The 25,701-nt window shown below is 39.9% G+C and overlaps 1 protein-coding gene across 1 annotated transcript; it reads right to left on the bottom strand.

The window, feature by feature from the left end:
• Nucleotides 1-251: 251 nt before the first annotated feature.
• On the bottom strand, nt 252-24,629 carry AZI2 (5-azacytidine induced 2). The gene is made up of 8 exons (XM_044417659.1): nt 24,337-24,629; nt 20,728-20,957; nt 17,817-17,942; nt 16,801-16,900; nt 12,515-12,663; nt 8,206-8,267; nt 3,645-3,766; nt 252-2,535 (listed from the first exon to the last, which is right to left on the bottom strand). Exons 2-8 carry the CDS (start codon nt 20,950-20,952, stop codon nt 2,171-2,173), a joined length of 1,149 nt encoding a protein of 382 aa, XP_044273594.1. The 5' UTR covers nt 20,953-20,957; nt 24,337-24,629; the 3' UTR covers nt 252-2,170.
• Nucleotides 24,630-25,701: the final 1,072 nt, after the last annotated feature.

Raw genomic sequence — 25,701 nt, 5'->3', positions numbered from 1 at the left:
TCAAGATGTTTTTGACTTCAATTCCCACCAGCCTCAGCTAGCATAACCAATGCCAGGAATGCCTGAAGTTCAACACACAAGGGAACCAAGCAGGACAAGACTGGCTTTCAAGGCAAAAACCTGGGGGGCTGGGGATCAAAACAGATTGCACAAATGTAGAATTATGGCCCAGGCATTAAAATGTTGGCATCTGCCAAAAGCATGATGTTCAGAGGAGTTAAAAGATGCTATATTTGTAATTTACAAAAAGCCATTTTCAAACGGAAAAATAATTTATTTAAAAATAGGTTTGTTTCTTCAGCACATGTTCAAAACATTAAGAGGCTCTTGTGCTGGACAATGTCACTTATCCAAGTCTCTTGTACCCAAAGAATCGGCCCTGAGAAACACATCAGAGCTATGCAGCCACATGAGAAATCGCTTCTGCTGCTTTGTTATTACACAGGTAGTTGGTTCTATCAGCTAAAGTCTAGTGACTTGGATTTATTTTATGCATATTGGGTTTGTTCTATTACTCTTCAGGAGATTGTACTCCCTCGAGTCAGCTATGTTCATTGGTCAGAATAAATTCCAGCATCTGACACCATTTCCATTAATCACAGACAAGCCAGGCTACGTGAGCAAGATAAGAGATAAAACAAACATATCTGGTGAATGGTATGTACATTATTTATGTATGCCATTCACTACCACAGTAGAAGGTATACTTTTTTCTTCACGTATTACATTCCCTCCAATATTAGACAAGGAATACAGGAGCCAGCACTGAAATATAGAAATGCAAGAAAGGAAAAATGTACTATTCCCTCTGTCACAGTACACCACCGATATGGTGGTGCTGTTCAAGAACATATAGACACAGCTCCAAGACAAGTCCTTTATCATTTAGGAACATGCATCTGTTACATCTAATACAGATTTTACTTTTTCCTATTCGTGTTTCAAATTCACACCTAGATGCAAGTGGGAAACAGCAGAAGACACTAATTTGTAAATACTGGAATGATCTGATAAAGAGTCCAGCATTGAACTAGCAAAACATAAACCTGTTTCCTCACTATGTAGTCAGGTCCTCACTAGAGCTTTCTAATATGAAAAACTGTAATTGCCCCTGCATATTAAAAGTCAAGTATGGAAAAGAATTGCTGGAAGCCTGGCAATTCATATACCTTTAAGGGCAAGTTCTCTGCTTGAAGTAGCTCAATATGGATTAACAGAGTTTACTATCAAATCTTGACTACAGAATAATCAATAATACAAGGTAGGGAGCTAAGGCTTAAAAATTATTTGAATGTTGAGAATTAAAATACTGTGCTACCCATGTACATAACTTTTGGACACCTGAAGCATCTTATTAAGTATAGGACACGTCAGTTATGTGTTTCTGTAAAAAAAGATTAAATGCATTTAGAGTTAACAGTTCTTCTGCCTAGATTAAGGCGCTTGGAAGTTTTTACACCAAAGCAAAATTAATGGGTTCAGAAGTCTTAAAGCAATGATTTTGGTAACAGACAGATAAGCACCCAAATGATTTGGTTAGGGTAATACCAGAAGAGGTAGCAGTAACTACATAATGTCATTACCCATTTGAAAAATGACAGCAGAATCTACCGTATTATTTAAGAGATTTTCAATTTTCCACTATATCAAATTCTTCACTGTAAGGCTAGGGAGAACACAGTTAAGGAATTCTAGTAATTTGGCTTATTACATATGTCACAATAGTTTCATCTGTTCGCCTTTTCCTCCCAACACCCACTACTCATTGAGAAAATGCAGTAACTGCTTCAGAACTAGAGGTAAAAGCAAAATCACATTCTATTCTTTACCTGAGAAGCCTAAAGAGAAAACATACTGTCAAAAAGAACATTCTCACAGCTTATGAAAATGTCGGAAGATGCTCTATTTCAAAGCAATGTTATTCACACAGCTGCAATGTACAGTTTTTGTTTGACTCCAAGACTTAATACTCTAGTAATCTGGAGGACTGAGTGACTCGTGTACTCATTTTCATCAAATGCCATTTCTTTTGATTTCATTGGACTGCTTTCAAATTTAGACAAGTGAAGAGTAAGATCCAGCTTGGACTGCTACCCTTTCATCCTCCTTCACACTTGCTACATTCCACTTATGCACACACGCGCCTGTTCAAATTTGTATCAACTTTTTCCTAAAGTTCTTCACTCTTGCCCAGGCAGTTTTGGTTGCACTGATCCAAATTATTTTCTGGAAAGTTTAACTGAGACGCTCTGTGTCTCATTTCACAAAACATTGTCCCACTAGGTTTTGGAGGGCTTGGGAAGACCCAAGAATTATCTTCCAAAGAGATCTTTCCATAGGAGTTCTGTTCTTGAAATGGAGAGTCACAAAATCTCTCTTCAGTACATGATGGGGAAGATACAGCATTGTTGAAAACTTGGTCAGTTGGTGGAAGTAGCCACTTTTTGCACACTGATCCAGAAGCCGCAAGATGTAGATTTGTTGTATCCTCTTCAAGGTCTTCAATACACTGAACAGCAGTAGTATAGGATGGCACTATGGAGATAACCAAATAATCTTAGTTTCCTGCTTACACAAAAGATATTAAACTAATATATTTATCATGTTACTGTTTAGAAGACAAGAACTAATAACGGAAATACTACTTTTCTGTAAGAACCTCACTTCAATTAGCACTGAACCTGTTGGCCAACATGCCCCAGTGCTAGTGCAAACCCCATTCCAGAAGTGAAAAACCAGCACACAAGTCCATATAATCTGTCCACTGTGGCATCTGCAGGTTAGATTCAGAGAAAGCCAAGGTCATCTGAATCAGTTGAAGATTTTTCCAACATCCCTAAAGAGGAGAGAACTGAAGCTAGCCTCCATGCTGCTTGCATCCTCATCTGCACTGCTTTTAAGCATTTTCCCCTAGCTAGCTGCAAAATAAGTCTGCTAAGAGAAAACACCTTGAATTAGAATGCAGGGAAGTAATTCGGGCAAGTGGATAGGTTTTGTTCCCCTCCAGTGCCTCCCCCTTTTAGGGTTAAAAAGTTAACATCCACCCCCACTTTTAAGCTGAGCTAACAGCCACATGTTTAACGAACATGTATCTGAACTGGCTGCAAAATAGGTAAGCTATTTTCTAAGCTTCTATTTTTTGGAAGTGCTTTCTCTTCATGTTGTATGATGCAGCTCTTAATTAATGAAAGATCCTAGGAAGCAGTTAAGAAAAAGGCAGTGCACACATTTAGGGAGCTTTTGTGTGCGTATGTTTTAAAGGGGTGACTTGCTTGTAAAGTAGGGACATGTTTGAAAAATATCTTTTGGTGTTTTTTAAATATGAAGTAGTTGTGGTAAAAGGTCAAATACAACTAAACTTAACACCTCAGCTTCATACAAATAAGCAACACTTGACTGAGGAAAAAGCCACAAGGGAAGAGAAAATTAAAAAAAAAAAAAACCCATCAGCAACACTTTTATGTGTGAAGCTGACCAGTACAAGGCAGAAAATGGGGAGGCTGGAACCATAATAAAAAAGGGGTTTGTCAGCCTCACCTGATCAAGTCTTGATAAGATACAATAACAAACTGCACTCCAATATGGTACAGCTTAAGGAGGGTGGTTTGCATTCTTAAGACATCATCTTGCAAACCTTGACTTGCCTTTCTTGGGTGCAGATGGGATCAGTTTCAGTTTCCTCAGCATTTCAGCTTGTACCTCAGTCACCAGATGCAGATTAGACATCTCCTTCTTCAATTCCCAGTATGCTTGCTGAACATTTTCACTGAAAACACATGTTTAAGTTGACATTTCAGCTGGCCTTATATTTCTCCATGTCTATAATCAGGGACTTTTATGGAAAACTTCTCAAACCAAAGGCAATTGCTTCAGAAAGCTAGTTTAAAAAAACCTTCTGGACTAACACAAAAAGCCATTATTTCCAGGTATATTCATAAACGCATACCATGTTAGGGCACTACCTAATTGCCCCCTGCACCCACAAACGGTTGTCCAGCCAGAAGCCAATTTGTGATTGGTATGGCACAGAGAATTCACACAAGGATGAGAGCTAGGGAACTGTGAGGAGAGGGAAGTCATACCTGGCTGGATCAAACAAAGGTGGTCTTAGCCCAGTAACCCACTCCCAACAGCAACCAACTAGATCCCTCTGGGTACTTACAAACAGGCCTGCTGAAGGCCATCCTGCAACCACTGCCCAGCAATAATATTCTTTGGAAGTATATGCCTCTGCACATGGAAGCATTATCACTGTTCTGTTTAGTACCAGCAGTCTTCTGTAAACTGGACTAATACTTTAAAATCTAAGTGGAACATGCCTTCAACACACCTTGGGATAGTGAATTCTCAAAGTTCATTACATAATGCACAGAAGTCTTTTTATTTCCTTGTCTTTAGACTACCACCACTCCACTTCAGGCGGTGATCCCATTTCCAAAATGATGAGGGAGAAAAATACTATCTTTTTTCCCTAGATGAAAATCACCCCTAAACCTTAGCCTTTCCTTGTGGGGGACTGGTTCATGTTCAACCTCAGCTGCAACTCAGCAGGTGTTATAGTCAAGCCACTCTTCACTCTGGCCTTTCCCCCTTTGAAATATGGAGATAATTCCACGATAGGCCAGGGTGAGCAATTTTTGACCCACAATTCCAATCAGGCCTGGCCAGCACAACCAATGATGAAGGGAATTGTACGACAAAGTGTTTACAGAGCACAAGTTGCCCACCTCTGCTACAGGCCTAACTTAACGGGCTGTTGTGAGGATTCCTGAGGAAATCCCTGTGAAGCATTCCGAATGTTTGAAAGGTGCTACATAAATGCTAAGTACTGCTGAGCCTCAAGTACCAACATTAAACACGGAAGGATGTTTGAAGGATCTACAAAACTTCAACTCTAGAGAGAATTTGCGAGGTGAGGATGGCTAGTTAAGCACTGTGTCTGTCATGCCTTAAATCAAGGATGCAGAAAAAGTCTGCTCAGGGTACTAATCCCCAAAGGCCACACATCTGGCACCATCTTTGCCCCAACCACCTAACGCTTGTGGGTATTCCAGTTTTTGTAGTATTTCCACATTATACAAGGCTGAAAGGCCTCCTAAGGTTTAATTACCAGCAGCAGGACCTATAAGCTAAAATATACTGGTATTCTGGCTTGTGCTTTCAGCTCTGCCTGTCCTTATCAACTCCACCCATGACCAACACACAGAAAAGCAAGAGCTTTTCTAAACAGAATTCAGCCCATTAGCTGTTCTGCTCCCTTGCACACAAATTTCAATAACAACTATACAACACATCCTAACAATATAATTTCCTTCCCTTTAAAAGGCTATTTGCCAGTGTCATCCCATCTCCTCACCTGTATTTCAGAGTTTTGGCATGAAAAGCTAATGTGCTTTTGTTTATAACTATGCCTACTGATATAATAAATACTGAAGTACTACCGAACCTCTTGTGAATTAAGTCCCAATTCCTTTCAACCAACATAACTGCACCCCACTATCTAAAGAAGAGTTTAGATGTTTTTAAGTAACAATTTATATTTGACCGAAAAAAATCTTGTGTCACTGACAAGTGACAAATATTTCACAAGCATATTAGAGAAGTGTACATGCATATTCAAATTAAATCAAAAGGTACTTGCTGGAACAAACATTTTCTCTAGGTGTGAGAAGAGGTGCAGACTGGTTTTCACAGTCAATGTGAGTTACAGTTGGTTTTACAACTGTAAATTTTTACAAATTGGTTTGTTGTGGCCAATTTATATTCTAGGCAGATACCAAAGAAATACTTTTTAAAAAAATGACAATTTCTTTAATGTGATGGACTGAGCATCTCATTTACCAAACACTTAACTAAATACTATTTTGGAGAAGCAAGAACATAAAGGGTATAGTATATATGTTATTACAATATTGGAGGCCTAAAGCAGTCTTACATATCTGCTTCCTTCCTTTTTTTTAAGGGAAGCCCCAAAGTAACTTATGAAATGACCAAGTCCTATTCCTCCCTCATGTGGAAAACAAGGAAAATGCATTTCCAAGGACTGAAAACATCGATAAGCATGTTACAGTCCTCGATGCCTTTTCTCAGTATGTGAAGTTTTCATGCTTAACTACACATTGCATAGTTGGTGCTTTGAAGGAGGGAGAACGGATCAGCCAGCTCAGTCTCTATGCTGCTCATGGGACCGTGTGATTTCAGAGCCCCACCCCCATCTTCTTAGGTCAAAGTTTCCAGGAGCAGAAGGTTTGAAGCACCGACTGCAGGACTATCAGCTCTGCTGTGTCGCTGCCCAAGATTTTTGCCTTTCTATCCACAGTCTGAAAGGAATGCTAGGCAAGAAACAGCCAGTGAAAACAAAATGGATGCCAGCAGTAAAACTTTATGGCATAAAATCTTACAAATAATAATTTAACACTATCATAAGAGATAATGGTTATGAGATAAGGCACTGTATCCCAAACTCCTTTTGCCATTTTTCAACTAACAAGTCTTTAAGTTTGATTTCCTCTGTATTTCATGATGAATACAGGCTTCACAAAGCAACCCCTTCCCTCTCACAAGCCATCTGAACTCTGACTTGAGTTTTGTGAAAACATCTCTCAAAAAGCTAAATCTTAAATGCCAGGGCCCAAAAAGAAATAAATTTCTGAATCTTGAAAATGTTTTGGGAACTCTCACCACAAAGGACCTCAACCTGCAGCCATTTAGCTGGAGGGAGTGGTGGAAGAGACAAAACAATTGGCCGTGGTCCATGTTTCAGCTTCAAATTCTGCAGTGTCTTCATCACATAAATATGGTGATCACATTAATGCACCAGTTACATCTGCTGATATACTTTCAATAAGCTACTTCAGATAACATTTGAAGTGGGTCATTAATTTATTTATATTATACTTTTATGTAAATGTATTTTATTTGTGTAAGCCATCCTGAGGCTCTCACAAAGGATGGCATACAAATACCTTAGACAAACAAACAAACATTTAGTAATATACATCAGTCAAAATTAGTGACACCAGTCAAAACTCAGGCTTCTTTTTAAATGGGTTTTGAGGGGACCAGTAAGAGCTTCTGGACAAGGAAATGAGCAGAATCAATAGCTGCATATTGATTATATTGACCAAAAATCATGATTAGTCCTCTAAACGCCATGCTCCCAAATAAGGTGTTCACACTTTTGCAGGTACCTATGGTGCCTAGAAAGATTAGGAAAGGTGGTGGACACTCAGTGGACACTCAGAACAGGCATTGTTTGCCAAGCAAACAAACATTAGAGAATCTCATTGGGAAGGGTAAGGTATACCGACCACACCCCTTTGCCAAGCTAAGATCCCCTCATGATCTCACTTGACAGTTTTTTGTTAAATAAAAAGCAACACAAGAAATTAAACTAGTAGTAGCCTTGCTCTGTCAATGTCCATGGATGATGCCTCCTGTACTTTGACAGGAGACACCAACCAACCACCAACTAGAACAATGAAAAGTCAAGGTTACACATTCAGAGAAGCAGACTTGTACAACTCCCTCCCAAAAACAAAAATATTTGTGCAAAGCCCAGATGCATTTTTTAAGGTAATGGATGTTAAACCATTCCAATAGGCAATCTGAACACTTTGCACCAGAAAAAGCAATTGCCAAAAGAAAAAAAAAGGGGGGGGGGGGGGAGCCAAGATGACCACAGAGTGAATCGCAGTTGGCAAGGGGGAGGCCAAGTCAGTGTCAGTTACTCCAAAGTGCTGTTTGGATACTTTGTGGAATAACTGTCACTAGAGCAACAAGGGGCTTTTCCTGCTCTTGATTGCTCACTACTTCCCTTGGACCCATGGTGGAATTCGGCTTGTTGGTCTTGCCCGGGGGTTTGAATGACGCAACCCAATATGGATGCAAGTACCATCACTGCAATCAACTGGAAACCAGTAAACTTGTCTCAAAATCAGAGTCAGATGTTCTGAGAGGCCTGTCCTGAAATTGCATACTGAATCAGTTATCAATCTAAAGTATCTTCAAAGATAGGCAAAGACTGAAGAAGTGAAACATGCTTTATCGGGATGTATATAATTCGATAGGTCTTTACCAATTGAGTTTCTATTCAGATCACTGCCTTCCTTAAAAGTTTTGCAGTATGGACTGGATTAGTTGCAGGGACTCACCCACACTGTAGTTCTATAACAAAGTTGAAAGAAATGAATGGAATCTTCATACCTTTGAATGTTCTGCTGCTTGACAAACTCTCCATTTATTACAATTTCTTGCTGGGATTCAACCTGGGATTCAAAAAAGAAACATTTCAATATCATTTTCAGAGAAATTGTCTATTTGGCCAAAGACAGTTATACTTTTCCCATTTAAATGCAAAATCAAAGACGGAAATTTCAAAATCAAAGACGGCAGCAGTAACATGGGTTTTCATACATTTTGAATTAGAAACTTTAGGTACTCTGTATCAATTTTGGATCTTTAACTTATATTTAACAAACATAACTAAAAATATAGTGTATTAAATTTTACATGTTCAATAATATCTCAAAAGTTGTTCTAATGGCCAAGACCAAGAGTACTTCTACTATATCAGAATACATACATACATTAGCCCTGATCTGAAAACAAGTATTTCTGGCTTGTTTCTGGGGTTATTGATCTAGAAATGCTAAGTCCTCCATGTGCTAGCAGTTAGTAATGTTGGAGCAATGCAATCAGCAGAAGCACAGAAGCTCTTTGAAAGTTCAAAAGAAAAAGGCACTGAAAACTGTGATACCAATTTTAAATATGCATATTATACATGTAGGCACAGATGTTTTCTAAAATAGCACCTGAAATGTATTAAATTACATCCCATGTTTCAACTAAAAATAGAATTCAACTGTCACTTGGAAATTGCCTAACTTAACTATTAAACTATTCATTCATGTTTTACATTTTAGAAAATGATACATGCTTAGAAATGGGCAATTTTGTGCAAAAAGACACAGCAGCAGATATTTTGGAGAGGGAGAAACGGGCTGTTATAAAAAGTTAGCTGAAAAAATTGTCTAACCTGTATTACAATAGCAGTACTTCCTTTGATCCCAAATCAGAGACATGGTAAAACAAATTAAAATTAAATTAAAATAAGGGAGAAGTCTATAAAGGGAACCACTGATAATTTAGGTGCTTTGGATTACATCTCCTATCAGCCCCAGCTAGCAGAGCCAGTAGTTGGGGATTATGTGAGCAGCCTTGCCTACTCCTTTAAGATCTATGAAAGCAGAAAGCCTCACTAATCCTAAGGAAGAGAATCACTAAGGAAGCAAAATGTCATGTTTTATGTTGAAGAGGAAATTATGCACTGTCTTGTAGCTACCACCTCCTGAACCCACTCTAAACACCCCAAAGTTCATATAAACAGCCTCTGTCACCACCAGTAACAATTGCCTTGATATCTTCTGATCACAAGAGCTTTGTACATATTAAGTGGTTTCAAAATATAAATTAGATTACTCTGCCATTCCATGTTGATAAAGCAGCTATGGCATTCCCAATCACATAAAGCTTAGATAAAAAAAACCACACACAGTTACATTTTACAAAAGAAGCTACTAGAATATTAAAATTCATGTTCTATCTGGAAGACATCAGTGTTTTGAAATGTGTATATATTAATTTATATTGGTATATCATTTTTGACAAAATTTTGTATGGTTTCTCTCATGCTGTCTGGCAGCTATCACCTAAAGAAAGTCATTACCATTTTGTTTTCACAATTAACAATTTGTTAGAAATCATTTTTTCTGATGCACAGAAAATCAGAGTATTTTTCTGATGCATAGAATGTATAGACAGCTAGAGGAGTAGGATCATGCTGTCCTACTGCAACCCATCACTGAGTGCAACTGAGTCATTCTAAGGTCACCTGAATCCCTGCTTTGGACTGGGATATGAACCTACATGAACAGAATCCACTGTGCCAAGATATGACCTGCACAATCATAATCACCCCATTTTAGGGGATCCATGTTGTATCTTGGCACCTATATCCAAAATGTGGGGAACAGAACTTAGAGCTCAGGAGAGATGTGGGCAGGGAATCGAGAGAATAAATGCAGTCCCCAGCCTTATATAGGCCTAATCTCACTAGAACCGCACCTGAAAAGGTTCATTTCATTGCTTTCCTACAAAAAAACCTTTTACATAGAATCTATCTTATACAGACAATATATACAATGTACTGATTCAGAAGCAAATGACTAATCTTCCCCCCCCCCATGCGCTTACACAGACACACCAGCTGTTTTAATTTTTTTTCTTTGGAGAGTTTAGTTCAATGGAATAGCATGACTACTCAAACAAAAAAATAAACAGTAGTAATTAAATGTTTTAGCAAGCTTCTACCGAAAAAAACTGGAAAAGGAGGCTTTCATGAATAATCTGACTGAAATCAAAAGAATTCATAAGTAAGTGCCATGAATTACATGCTCAGTTCAGCAAATTTTAAGCAGTGGATTTAAAAGATGCTAATTCAAAGACGACTTAAATTCATGCCAATATCTTGCATTTGGCACCATCTAGTGGAGCTTCTTGAAAACTGCAATCTAATCCCTGCTATCTGAGAAGTATTAACCTAACAATTGCCTATAGGTTTGCCTATACTATACTAAATTTCTCTGAGAAAGAGTTACGCAGCATGGGTTGTTTGCCTAACAATTAATTCACAGTGCATGTCACAGACAATTAGGCTTACTATGGCTTGTTCTCCCTCTGGTCCTCCAACTGGTATCCTAGTGCCCTTTGTGGCAGAATTCCAATTGGTATCTGTTTTCATATGCTGCTTCAATTTGAGAAAAAAAAAACTCCTTGGAGTCACAAAAATGTTCAATTTAGGGCATATTTTCCTCCTTAGAAAATTGCACAAATACATTCATAATTTACATCATTCATGCTACTGTTGTCAGACTTTTATAAGTACAAAACTGAATTCTTATGGCTATCCAATATGCATAGTCTTGACAATTTCCCTTTATGTCTCCCCTGTTCAACTAAAATAAATGGAAAGTGAAATGGCTAGATTACACATAAGGTAATTTCCCCTCAGTTCCCAGGTCGAATTACTCTGTTGTCAACTGAAAAACACTGAAAAGGAGAAAACAGCAGCAAAAGAAAACCAAAAGGATTGACTCGGGGAAATGTTGAAATGGCAGAAGGCACTGAGAAGTGTCAGTTGTTCATATACCCATCTTGGTGCACCTTCTGTTGCCATTTCCCCACCCCTTTTCAGTACTTTTCAACTGACAACTTAGCTATTGGCTCTTGCAACTGAAAAGAAGCCTACATGCAGTTTCTCCTCATTAACTTCCATGCCTGTTACCACATCCACTTTCCTGCTTCCTTTTACATCTAAAACATAAAATTGACCAGACAACCAGGAAAGAGCAGGGAAATAAATAGATTTTAAAATTATGAAGCCATTTGTGCAATTTTTAAGGCCAAAAAAAAAAAAAAATTGGGGGCAACCCGTTGACAGTCCCTTCAAAGTGCTACATAGGCATCAGTGGAGGTGCTGTCACTGATGGCAGCAAGAGCAAGAGATTTTGCTGCTCTCGCTAATAGCCCTGCAACCCATGATGAAATTGCTCTCTTGGGTTTTAACAGCATGACAACCCACCAGTGATTTGACAACCTCTAGAACAAGCTACAGGTTGTCAGAGTGGTTTGTGCCAAAATATAAGCCACCTTGTGGAAAACAATCTGGCTTTGGAAAAAGTAAGACCCCACCGTGCCTACTCATGATAGGTTGTTGCGTTATCTGCATCAAGTCCACATCATTTTAATCCCCAAAAGAAGTGATGGTCATAATTAACCCATTATTCCACCCAGAAGAATAAAATGAACTAAAGTTGCAGCAACCCCTACTTGTTCATGTACTTAATGAGAAGCTCCAGACTCTTTGGCTGTTCCTTAGAAACCAACCTGAGGCAATGTCAACTAATGAGTACATTTACCTAGTTAGTTGCCAAAAAGAATGAGTACATTTACCTAGTTAGTTGCCAAAAGCCTTCATTTAGTGAGGAGGGAGAATAGAGGGAACTGCTTTCCCTCTTGCAGAAAATCAGTACAACTATTAAGGACAATACTAAGGTTGCTCTAACTAATCTTGGCTGAGCACAGAAGTTTTCTTCTGTATAATGGCCAAGATTCTGAGAACCAAGTAATTAGTTCTGCAAATACAAGAGACTGCAGTCATGCACACAAAGTCCCAATCATATAGCAAAACTCTTTGGAAAAAAATAACCACTGTCAAAAACAATGCACAACCAGGCCTGTTGTTATAGTGAAATTTAGCCAATGTAAAAGAACACCCATTGAACACAATGAGAATAAAGTTAGACTAACACTGGACACAATGCAACAGATATGCAAAAATACAGGTGTGCATCATATAGATGTTTGTACTTCTTAATTGCAGAACATACAAACATTCAATTTTACAATTCCACACACCTTCCTTCCCCATTTGTGGAAGAGTATACAGTAATACCTTCTGTGCAGATACTTGTAATTCTTTTCTAAGATTATTACATTCTTCCCTCAGCTTCTCCAAATCTTGCTCCAAACTGTGCACCTTCAGGGCATTATTCAGCTTGTCTATTTCCCAGTTAGATGGGCTTGAATTCAGACTCTTCATCACTGCAAGGAAACAAGACAGATTCAGCCCCAATACAATTCAATGCTGAAAGTGACAGGGATGGATCTAAAAAAAATTTTCTGATGGCAGAATGGCAACTTTGGATTCAGCTCTTAGATTTGTTATACAAGTTGCTGGCTGAGTATAAAGTGACTAAAGACAGAGTCCTATCAACTGCACCCTTGATGATCAGCACAGATCATTCAGTGAGGGATGGAAGGAGCAGCAGAAGCAATCTTTGCCTTCCTGCCCTGCATTTCTCACTAGATGGGCTTGTTTTGCATGTCTAGCAATGACACTTCATAGAGGGAGGGATGCAGGCTGGAGAAGCCTCAGGATAGCTCAGATCCTGGTTTCTTCAGATTCCTCCACTCCCACCAAAACACCCCCATCTCCCTTTCCCTATGATCAATTTTCCAATTTTGGGGGAGAGGTGGCCTAATTCTTTTTGCACTGGCTGCAAGGAAGCAGGGGCAGCTACCTCTGACCAATGCGAGGGGAAGGAATCCCAATTACTCCATGGCCCCTCAGGTATTACAAGGCACTATAGGATGAAAACCATCTATTTAAAATGGGGAAACACTTACTGCAGAAGTGCTCACACACTCATTTACCAAACCTGACACACAAGTTTCCCTTACTTTGTCTACACACAAGTAAAAGCAAGGACACAAAAGACTAGGCCCACATCCACACTGTTCATAGGATTCCAGGGGCTACTTCTATATGCATGCAGAATGCCAAGTATCAGAATATAGTAATATGAAATTAGTTGTACAAGTGTCTTCAGATCAATATAGTCATCTGAAAGCAGAAACAGCAATTTCTAACTACATTTTAAAGTTTTTAAAAACAGTCTCACAACACGAAATATATACCTGCAAACTCACAGGTAGATCTCTGTATATGAAATGTAAGCCTTAGAAACAATCCAGAATAAGTAGCATGCAGGTCATATACAAATGACTATGATGAATCAACACGGAAGTTAATCTAGTCAAAATACCGTTTTCCACAACAGACAATCATATAAATCTAGAAGTTTCTAAATCATTGAATCATAGAATAGTAGAGCTGGAAGAGACCAGGGCCCCCAATCCCCTTGCTCAGTGCAGGACTCAAAGTTAAACCATCTATCTCAGAAGGCTGCCCAGGTGCATTTGATTACCTATACTGTGGAGAGTCCACAACCATCCTAGGCAATTGGTTTCATTTTCATACTGCTCTGTCTGGAAATTCTTCCTGATTTTCAGCTAGAACCTGGCTTCCTGTAACTTGAGCCCATTATTCTGTGTCCTGCACTCTAGGAAGATCAAGAAGAGATCTGGGCCTTCCTCTTTGTGGTAACATTTCAATCACTTGAAAGATGACTGCCAAATCCTATTATTCCTCTTTCCAATAACACTGCCTCCAGTCATGGAGGCTCCATTGACTTCTAATTACAGGCTATTGATGGACCTAACCTCTATTTATTTGCACAACCTTTTATGTGCCATCAAGTCATCTCTGACTTATGACAATCATATGAATGACTGTCCTCCAAAATATTCCGTCTTTGGCTGTCCTGCTCAGCTCTTGTAAATTCAGGCTGTTGTTTCCTTTATGGAACTGATCCTTCTCATAGTTGGTCTTTCCCCTCCTCCTTTGACCTTCCTACTGTTGACCATAGACCAGGTTATCTAGGTTGAGGACTGGTGGTATTAAGTGGTACCATTCCTACTTGGCCAATTTCACAAAGTGGTGTTAAGGGAGTACTGCTTGACTCACTAGCATTTGTGTTATGCACTCCCTCGGGGTTCCATTTTGTTCCCCTTTCTTTCTAGCATTGACACAAAACTGCTGAGGCTATTTGGAGAGAGGCATTATCAAGGTAGAGATAGCACCCAATTCGGGCAAGGCAGAGATGGTTCTGAACAGTGCCTGGATTCAGCCATGCACTAAACGGGAACCAACACTGCTGAAGCTTAGCCCAAGGCAACAAGTCCTGTTGGTGAGTGGCTTTTTTGTCCAGGATACTGGGGTTCACGTCACTAAGTGGACACTATAGAAGTCTGTATTCTGGGGGTGCTCACTGATCTCTGCAGGTGAGGGATGATCCTGTGGCATGCAGTGCTTTTTGGTGGCCAAGTCTGGCCTGTCAATTAGAACCTTATCTGGAAAAAGAGAAAGCTTGGCTTCAGTGATCCATGCTCTAGTAAACTACAGGTTATCTACTGTAATGTGTTATGTGGGCTGCCTCTAAGGGTAGTTCAGAAACTACAATTAGTCCAACATTCAACTGTGAGGCTGTTTCTCAAAAAAGTCTTATGATCATATTACACCTGTACTCTGCCAACTACACTGCATCCCTGTCTATTTCAAAGCTCAGTTCAAAATGCTAATTTTGACCAGTGAAGCAATTCATAAGGATATGCAAATGGCCAATCAATTCCACATGTGCCTATCTATACACAAAGATCTTCAACTGAGATCTTTCTTTGGGTGCCCCACCATCTGAAGAGCAATGGAGTTGCATGTCCAACAAGAGAAGTGGCCAGGTGTCTTCTCTGAGGCCAAGGACCCAGTTATTAATCCCAGGCTTTGAAACCCCATCTAATGCTTGGTGTTTGTTTTTAATTCTTTTCTACTGGACAGTTTTAAGGATTGAATTTTACTGTGATTTCTATAAACCACCTGTTTTAAAAAGTAATTTTATTTTAACAACAGTAAATAAAAGGGAGGGGATGGAAAGGGAGAAAAAATAAAAATAAGACCACACATAAAAGCTACAAAAAAGAAAAAGAAAAGGTTCTTGAACAGTAATTTCCCTTAAATATCTGATATTCTAGGCAACATTGACAATTACTGTCTTTTCTATACAATCACCTTTTTTGCACTTAAAATTCATTGTAAATTCTTTGTAATCTCATACAATTTTCTCAAAACATTCTAATCCACTTTAACCTATATTTTTCAATTACCCCCATTAAAAGGCAAGTTATGACTAAAATAATTTGTATTTGAATTGTCTAATATGAACTTGAAAAGTGTAAAAATAGCATTCAAAAATACATTTTCCTAGTTAAACTGGAAGCAACAGCAACAATCCTTCTTCAAATGGATTATCAGACATCACAAAATTTACAAAGGAAATTCTAGCAATCTATGATAGTAATGCCACCAATTAATGGAAGCACACTGTATTTTGCTTCTACATGGAATATTACAGCAATACCTTGTTATGTGGTGCTGGGTGCTGTGCGTTTCGTTTTGTTAGTGCCTGACCCGTCACGACCCTATGGACAACATTCATCCAGGCTCTCCTGTCCTCCACCATCCCCCAGAGTCCACCTAAGCTCACACCGACTCCTTCAGTGACTCCACCTCATCTTCTGCCATCCCTTTCTTCATTTGCCCTCAATTGTTCCCAGCATTAGGCTCTTCTCCAGTGAGTCCTTCCTTCTCATTAGGCGGCCAAAGTATTTGAGATTCATCTTCAGTATCTGGCCTTCTAAAGAGCAGTCATCTCCTCTAAGACTGACTGGTTTGATCTCCTTGCAGTCCAAGGGACTCACAGGAGTCTTCTCCAGCACCACAATTCAAAGGCCTCAATTCTATGGCATTCAGCCTTCCTTATGATCCAACTTTCACAGCCATACATTGCAACTGGGAAAACCATAGCCTTGACTGTACAAACTTTTATCGGCAGGGTGATATCTGCTGCTTAGTATGTTACCTAGATTTGCCATAGCTTTCCTTCCAAGGAGCAAGCATCTTTTACTTTCTTGGCTGCAGTCACCACCTGTGGTGATCTTGGAGCACAGGAAAATAAAATGTCACTACCTCCATTTCTTCCTCATTTATTTATCAGGAAGTGATAGGACTGGATGCCACGATCTTAGTTTTCTTAATGTTGAATTTCAAGCCAGCTTTTGCACTCTCCTCTTTCACCTGCATCAAGAGGCTCTTTAGTTCCTCTTCACTTTCTGCCATGAGAGTGGTATCATCTGAGGTTGTTGATATTTCTCCAGGCAATCTTGATTCCAATACCCTGTTACACAAACTTAATGCATTAGCAGATGAAGGAGACATAATTTGCATTCATGGATGCAGCTCTGTATTCATGTACCTACATTGATACTCTCATTCATAATACACACCTTGCTGAGTTTCCAATTCAGTTCTTAGTTGTAGGAGCTCCACTTCTTTGGACTGCAACTGCTCATTCAAGACTTTCAGGGATTCAGTGTTCTCCTTCATCTGATTTGAGAAGAACACACTGTCAGGGCTTTGATTCTCTAGCTTGCCAATTTTTACTTAAAATCCACATATGCCTGAAGTTGGAAAGAGCAATGCTATGGCCCAGGAAGCTTCGGAGAGGCCATGGGATATTTCAGATGCCCACACCTGAGGTCAGAGGCAGTACTCTTGACCTCAGAGCTGGGAATCAGAGCTCTAACCCTTCTCCCCATTACAGATGACACGGAAACAACTATGCCAGCTGCTCTACAACAACAGGAAAACAACCTCATAGAATAAGAAAGGGTACATTCTAATGGGTAGGAAGGGATGGGGACTAGAGAGACCAGAATACAAGGTCTTACCAGACTCTTTTCCACTCTTTCTGGGGGGGGGGGGAGCCCATCTAGTGAAAATGTAGGGCATGAGGATGGATAGAGGAAGATCGCTTTTGCCTCTTCTCCATAAAATGATCATCAGTCTCTGTTTGGCTTATGGACTGCCAGGACTACCATCTTGGAGACCCAAGGGCAACAGGATTTTCATAAAAAGATACTGAGGCTGTTAAATGCTTATTCAGTGCTTCAGAAACAGTAACAAACCAACATCTGAAACAGATTGCTGCACACTGTGAAAGATAATACTTCGTTTTCTAGCAAATGAACAAGTTTCTCTCTTTTCATGAAGGGCATAAAGAGTACAAGAGACATACATAACCAGTTTTGAGTCCAAATGATTTCAGTAAGATTTAAGTAGATATTTAGCACCTGCACTGGCAATCAACATGACTTTAGTGCCTCCTTTCAGCTAGTTCTGATGATGCTGAATGGTCACACAATCTAATCTTGGTTATGCTATAAAGATCTCAGTATCATTCCTACACTGCACACATGTAGAATTGCAGAACTCTTAACCCACTGCAAAAGCAAAAGAATACCATTTTCTCCAGTTTGATTTTCAGATTATCTCGTTCAATACAAGCTTCACGATAGGCTTGGTAGGCTTTGTTCACCTGCTCACGACCTATAGAGCTCGTTGTTTCTTCCAAATGGGAGCCAAGGACCTAAAAGATTAGATACGTAAAGATTATATTTTTGCTGGCTTAATATTTATTCAAGTAGTGTCAAATCTAAGAATTTACTATCATACCAAACTCATTCATTCATGCATTATTTTACAGCTAGCAGTACTACTTTTTAAAGAAGCAAAGCAAGACAAACAAAAACTGCTCTGCTTTCTGCTTAATTATCCCAGCCATTACATGCCACAAAAATGTTCATTTGTCTATTTTTATTGATAACTGTTATCCGGGTAGCATTTGTGCTCTGAAGATGACCTTGCTGAGGAGCCCGGCAACCAAAAACCAAGACAGGGAGGATGACCCAAGCTGGATTCTGACTGGATCTGTGTCCAGGTGTGCCTCTGTACACTGATGAAGACAGAAAAAGGAACCCAAGAAACTATAGAGGGCAGAAATGCAGAAAAACCCAGGACTGGATTCCGGCCAGGATCTGGCTACTAACCGTGCTCCGAGGAGGACCATGCTAAAAATCCCAGAAACCAGAGAGGGAAGACGACCCAAGGCGGATTCTGGCTTGGTCTTCATAGGGGGATGTCCCCCTACACTGAACAAGACCGAGAAATGGACCCAAAAAACCTAGACATACATAAATCTAGAAAAACTCAGGACTGGATTCTGGCCCAGATCTGGATCCAGCTAGCGCCTAGGCTCTGAAGATCACTCTGTGGAAAACTCTGACAACCCAAAACCAAATCAGGGAGGACAACCCAAGGCAGATTCTGACTGGATCTGCATCCTGCTGTGTGTACACTGAAGACCACCCAGAAACGGACCACAAAAACCAGGGAGTACAGAAATATAGAAAAACCCAGGACTGGATTCTGGCCTGGATCTGGATCCAAGCATTGTTTGTGCTCTGAAGAGGACCTTGCTGAAGATTGCCGCTGCCAAAAACCAAGACACAGAGGAAGACCCAAGGCGGATTCTAACAGGATCTGCATCCAGGGGTGCCTCCATCCACTGATGAAGACGGAGAAAGGAACTCAAGAAACAGGGGAGGGCAGAAATGCAGGAAAACCTGGGACTGGCCCCTGTCTAGTCTAATTACCAGCTCTGGTTTCCTCAAAGTTCTGGGTTTTAGTTTCTATTCCTCTGACTAAAGTCATATGTGCAAAGAAAAATGTACTGTTCTCACAATGCAGACTTTTTGCCTGAACTTACCAGTCAAACAATGACGTTATTATCCAGACAGTGTGGATTCTGCATTGCCCATTCCATCCTCACAACATATCCTAACAGTTTCTTGCCTCTGGACTGCAGGCAGCCTCACCCTGGTTAGTCCATTGTGGCCATAAGGCAGGTTCTCCCCTTCCCCCTTCTAAGTGTTCATGGCGCATCCCAACCACTCCAGTCTGCACAGAGATTTTTATTAAATGAAAATAAACAGGTTCACCACTATGCCCCGTTTCCCTCTGTGCATTTTCATGCTGTCTGTTTCCAAAAGTAAACAGGGAGAATGACACATCACCTGGCCAATGGGAATAAAGTGATCAATAACATACTTGTTGCTATGGAGCTGAGGGCAGTATGAGTTGAGACCACTCTTGCCACAGGACTCTGTTTCCATACCAACAATGGTAAAATGGCAATCCCAGGTTCAGATAACCAGAGAAGCCACAGTGGAAACCTTAGAACAGATCACAAATTAAGTGGTTTCAGAAAACTATCTTGCCATGTAGTAACTCTGGAACTGGGTCCACACAACACAACAGACTCACAACAGTAAAATTTCATCATGCCTGCTCCTGTCATGTGAACCCACCCAGAGTGTGGGTTGTTGTCGTTCTGTACTTGTGTAGTAGTGGTAGAGGACAAAGACAGAAGAAAGGTCAGAGGACAGTTTAGCCTATATAAGATAGCGGATGAAAATCAACTACTTTTTGAAACAACAGCCAGATGTAAATTGGATTTTAACATTAAATAATTTGGATATAAGCTTGTTTGCTATATAAGTAATTTCTAAATCGAATGAATGTCTTTATCAGATAAAATCAAATTAAAGAAGACAGTACTTTCCAACTAAAAAATATAGTATATGAATATATTTCTCATATATGAATATTCCAACTCCATCTAAAGATAATCATTTCATTTTTCTGTATTCTATCCTGAATTCTAATCACTATTAAATCTGTTTTCATCTATCAGCCATGAGTGTTTCATTTCCGTTGCTTACTTTGCTGCTGGATCAAGACAAACAATGAAAAAAAAACACAAAATTGTCCAGTCTATAACTGCCTGTTTTCCAATATGTAGGCTGCATATTCAATTGTCTGGGACTAAACCCCAATAATCTTAATGGAATTTATTTCCGAGTATGTATAGGTTTGTGCTGTTGAGTTCTACCTGTCATAGGTAGTAGTCAAATGAAAAACCTATATACACATTTTCTTTATAGATACAAGAGGGAAGTATGCAAAGTATATACAGAACAATGATACAACATTTGTTGTAAGAAAGCCAAACAATGTTTTCAACCTTCTTCAAATGGTGCCCTTTGACGGCTGTTTATGACGGCTCCTTTAGTTATAAATTAATATTGCTCAGTGGTCAAATCTATAGCACTATTCAGGAAATAAACTGAAAAGATTCAATGAGAAGCCCATTGGCAATTTAAACCAACCATTCTCTTGCTAATTCAAATCAATGATTTAAATCAATCCACCTTGCTACTATCACTACTATTTACTACTATTAAATCTAAGTTACCTTATCATGTTAAAGGCAGAGAGGTACATTTCTTATGCATTGCTAAAAGGTTACATACCTTTTCTTCCAACAGTCTTACTCTTTTCTTTAAGACAGAGTTCTCCCTTTCTGTCTCTTTTAGCCGTTTTTTGATATCTTCATAAGCAGTGACAAGTGCAAAATGTGAAGCAACAGACTCTTCACCTGTGTACACTGGAACAGGAATCTCTTCATCTCTTTTAGGATGAGTGTCTGCTTTTTCATGGTTCAAAATATCAATGTCATCTTCCACTAATTCATCCATGACAGCTGAAGAAAAATAATAATGTTATTAAATCACAAATCATTAAAATACTTAAAACTTTTGCTATTATTCTTTACAGCATGGTGTAGACAAACTATACCCTACTGGTGACCTCCAGACAATTTGGACTACAGTTCACATCAGCCACAGCCAGTATGGCCAATGGTCAGGGATTTGACCACTTGCAGTCCAAAATATCTGGCGGACCCCAGGCTTCCCTTCCTTCCATCTGCACAGCATCAATGAGATTTTTCTTATCACAAAATATGATGTTTGCAAAAAGAAAAAAAGCCCCAAACAACTGACCTTAACAGCAATATCTTACTGTCAGCCAAGACCCACTTCATACTTTTTAAACATTTTGTAGAATCACTGTATGTAGACTATGACTAAACAAAATCCCCCTGATATTTCTAATATATATGTGCAAAATATTTCTATTGTGGAAAGGTGGAGGTGGGCATTCAGGCAGTGACTTAGAACACATGCAGCGCAAGTAGTTTCTGAATGTTTTTTTGAACTAGCAAGCTGATTTCAACCCTGTTTAATTAATCAAGTTAATTTAAGCCTCTTCTTTTTCATGGTTCACTTCAAGTAACTCTTAAAGCTACCAACAATAAAATATAAGAAAAATTAAAGTTACAATTAAAATACCAGCAGAAATCAATTAAACAGCATCTACCAGTTAAAATCAACTTCAGAAAACAGGTGGACTTAAGAGAAAAGCCTTTCCAGAATAAAAATACCATTGCTATAAGCAGATTGAAATAACCTGGTCTTCCTTGGCATGGAATTCCAGAGCCAGAAAGCAGCTGCCGAGAGGACTCACTCAGTGGTATTTCAGAAAGCACTTTAAAGTAATATTTCAGATTTACTGCTGAGTGCTACTTGCTCCCCGAATGAGTATATCTGGTTTTGGTTCTGCTTGATTTCTTGTTTTAAAGTTAACACATGATGTTGAATTGAACACTCTAGAGTTTAGAAAAGAAATCTGGCCAAAGAAATTTCCTTGTGGTACTACCTCCCATTTGGTTTTATTCCAATAATTTAACATCTACATAGCTCCTACATAATCCACATTCAACTCCTTTCATGCCCATTAAACTAATGAAAAATGTTGGGTTATGTCTGGGAAGGCTCCACAGCTGTCTGGGTGAGATGAGGAGATATCAACAGTAAGGAAAACAGAGCATATGAATGAAAAAAAAAATCCTAAAATGCCTACATCTTTATAACCACAGGGAAAACTCTCACTCAAGGGGACAACACAGGATATACATAAAGCCGTCAATACTGGAATCAGATCTCAGTGGTGTTAGAAAGAAGCTTAAGCACTTCCTGTAACCCATTAAAGAAATTACCTCCTATGAAACTCGGAACAAAATAAGAAGGAAAGTGAAAGTATTCCTTTCTGGGAGGAGGGCTGCTTAATGAATCAAAGCACTAGGCTGGCTATTGACCATGTCACTGACCTCTGATTCCAAACCTGAATGGAAATAAAATGGTCTAAGAATAGTCATCCCCAGTCCCATTTCCTGGGTAAAAAAATGAAATGGAAATTTTGGGTGTTTTATTCTGTTAAGTATCAGAAACTGAAGTGTTTAATTCTTCAAAATTCCTACCTTCTGTTCATTTTGCAAATACAAAACAATTAACCACTTCTAATTAGAAAGGTCATAGGCTCTCCCACACTAGAAACATTCAAAAAGAAATTGGACAGTCATCTGAGTGGAATGGTATAAATCAGTGACCTGCAACAGCAGGGGGTTGGACATGATGGCTCTCTTGGCCCCTTCAATGCTACTATTCTATGGTACTAATCATGCATAGGACTGGCAACTTTCCATACTCTTCATACAAAATTGACCTATTCTCAAACATTCCTATTTGGTCATGCTTCAAAAAAGCACCAGTGGCCATGTTTAAAAACATCTGATGACTACCACCATCTGGGATACAATTTCCCTAACATGTTTGATTAAAACTAAAGCCAGACGAACAAATTTCTTTTACATTAGACTTTCCCTTAATTCTTTCATTGTATAAATCAGGTTGCTCTGGAAATAATGAAGGATCAGTTCCACAGCACTTGGATAAAAAAATATAATCAGCATTTTTGTTAAATACAAAGACTGTAATGAATCAATTGTTATTGTCATTTATCAACATAAACTTGCACATGAATTCATCTAGGAAAGTTATATGAATCAGAATATTCAGAGAATATTACTGAGCAAGGGAAGGATAATAAAAGCCACCAGTTCAGACTGAAGGAGACATAGATCATGACTGAACATTTTATCTTTTTGTCAAGCCATATTTCTTTACCCAGGTGAATGTACAACCACTTAATTTAATGTATCTTTTAAGCAGGAAAGGCATGATGCCATAAGTCACATTCAAAAGGTTTCCTAAGAAATATTAAGTCCCATACATAAAAGTCCCATATATAAATTAGAAGCAGAACACACATCCAACAGTTGCCTGCAGCTCCCTGGTGCTTTAATGCACAGTAAGATCTTCATGCCTATACAAAATTTGCAAAGTGGTTCACACTTGCCCAATTAATTCCAAATTCCATGCCACTGACAAGGAATCAAGACATTTCTAGAAAGAAACCTAGGGCAGTATTCACCAACCTGGTAACTTAGGGATGTTTTGATCTACAACTCACTGACTTCCTGACATCTCACATGCTATCTAGGACTGAAGGGGAAATAAAATCCAACACACCTGGAGGACATAAAAGCTTAGGCATAATTGCTCTAAAGAAAGGCCAAAGGAAATTTGTGCCTGGACTCTGAGACTTTGTATGACTGAATATCATTGCTTCCCAATCTAACCTACCTTGCAGGCTCACTGGGAAGATACTGGAAAAAGGGGGATTAGGTAAACCTGCTTGAGTTCCTTGAAGGAAACAACACAGGATATAAATATAATGAAAAACCTGGCATGGAATTTGGTTTGGAAAAACTGTGAGGTCCATTCAGTCCTGGTATTCAAAAAAAAATTATTGGGCTCACAAATCTTTAATTCTGACTATGTGTCCTTTGCAATAGGATCTGGTTGGTGACTCTTGCGTTCTAGCAAAATAATAAAAGCAGAAACAAAAGTAAGCAGATCCCGCAAGCCTGAGGTCTGTCCCAACCTTGACCTAAGCACATGGATGAACCATCTTGCCCGTAAGAAAGAGGCCGAGTTATGGTGCACCGTGTGAATACCATTCTTCCAGAAGAGGACATCTTTTGGGGTTGCGGAACGAAGGAAAACCCCGTGCGCAGGAGGAAAAAGGCTGGTATGGGGCAGCAAGGAGGAAATGGGGGAGTGAACCAAACAGCGGACAAACCCTCCATCAGAAGACGCGCTAGAAGGACAAAGCATTACCTGCGGTCAGCAAGCGCCTTGCCAAAGTGGGCGGACCCCCGCAGAGCTCCTTTCGTCTCCGGCCGGACAGTCAACAGCGCGACGGGGCCGCCGCGGAGAGAAACAGGAAGGAGGTTTCAGCGCGGCCGCGGCTGCTGCTGCTCCGCCTCCTCCTCCGCCGCCTCGCGACGCTCATCATTCCCCACCCAGCCCCAGACGAGCAGCGACTACCACGCCAAACCGGCCCCCTGCAGTCGCGGGACTCCTTCCTTCCCCTTCCACCCACCTCACACCCACACCAGGAAACTAACCTTCCCACCGCCTAATCTCACGTGACTGCAACGTGAACTTTTCTACCGGAACGTTCCAAAGTGGAGCATGCCGGGGCTTGTAGTCTTCCGCTTCCAAGGAGAGGGAGGGGAGCTTCCAGCCGGCTGGAAGCGCTGCTCCCGGCATACCACGCGCGGGGCCAGCCCAGTGCGAGAAGGGAGTTGTAGTCCGGTGCGTGACCCTGTGGACTCAGATGCTGTGTGGTAAAGCGTAGAGTTACCTCAGAGGAGAAAGAGCTGTGGCTACTCATTTGCCCCGCCGCCTCATCCCTTTGAGGTCACCCAGCTGTTATGGTCGAACTCTTGGCTCCATGTGTCTATTTATCACATTTCTGAGCCGCGGTGGTTCTCTCACAGAAACGTTTCCATCGCGTGAACAGTAAATAGGAATCCAAGGCATCAAATTAAGTACTGAAATCAACAAGTGAAAAGCTGCACAATTGCAATCACATCCAGGGGAGGCGTGGGACGGGGGCGCTCCAGTATGAGCAGGACTGTGTATCCACTCTAGAATTTACTCTGATTTTTAAAGACCCTATACTTGCTGCCAAATCTTTTCTGGGAACAGAGACGTTTTCAGTTCTGTACATAATGTTAATAAGAACAACTGAGGAATCGCATATGGCATAATAATATAAACAGAGAATTCCCCTCCACGATGTTTCAGTAATAACAATTGAATTAAGATATTGCAAGCATTAGGACAATAAGAAGCCCGTAAGAGAATTTCATACTAGTTTCCTAGTTCAGATCTCCTGGAAGAACTGCGTTAATAAACCAAGAAGTGTCCTTTCCAAGCAGAGTGTATGAGAAGAAGAGGGGGGAAGGAACAGACAAGGAACAATAGTGCGTAAACTGTAACTAGTTTTTGGAATTGTTTCCCACTCAGAAACAATATTCCTTTAGCATATCTAGTGACAATCATATTATGGGAACACCTTCAAATTTGCATTTAATTTCAGCAAATGCCTATGGATCACAGGGTGATGGGGCCATTGGCCTCTGAGAGATTCAGGGCTCCAAATGAAAGGTCTGGGGCTCCAGCACTAGTGGGTTT

The sequence above is a fragment of the Varanus komodoensis genome, unplaced genomic scaffold (genome assembly GCF_004798865.1).
Source record: "Varanus komodoensis strain SLA01 unplaced genomic scaffold, ASM479886v1 scaffold10, whole genome shotgun sequence".
Classification (NCBI taxonomy): Eukaryota; Metazoa; Chordata; class Lepidosauria; order Squamata; family Varanidae; genus Varanus; species Varanus komodoensis.
Note: the sequence above shows the minus strand (reverse complement) of the source record. Positions and strands in the feature narration are given on the sequence as shown.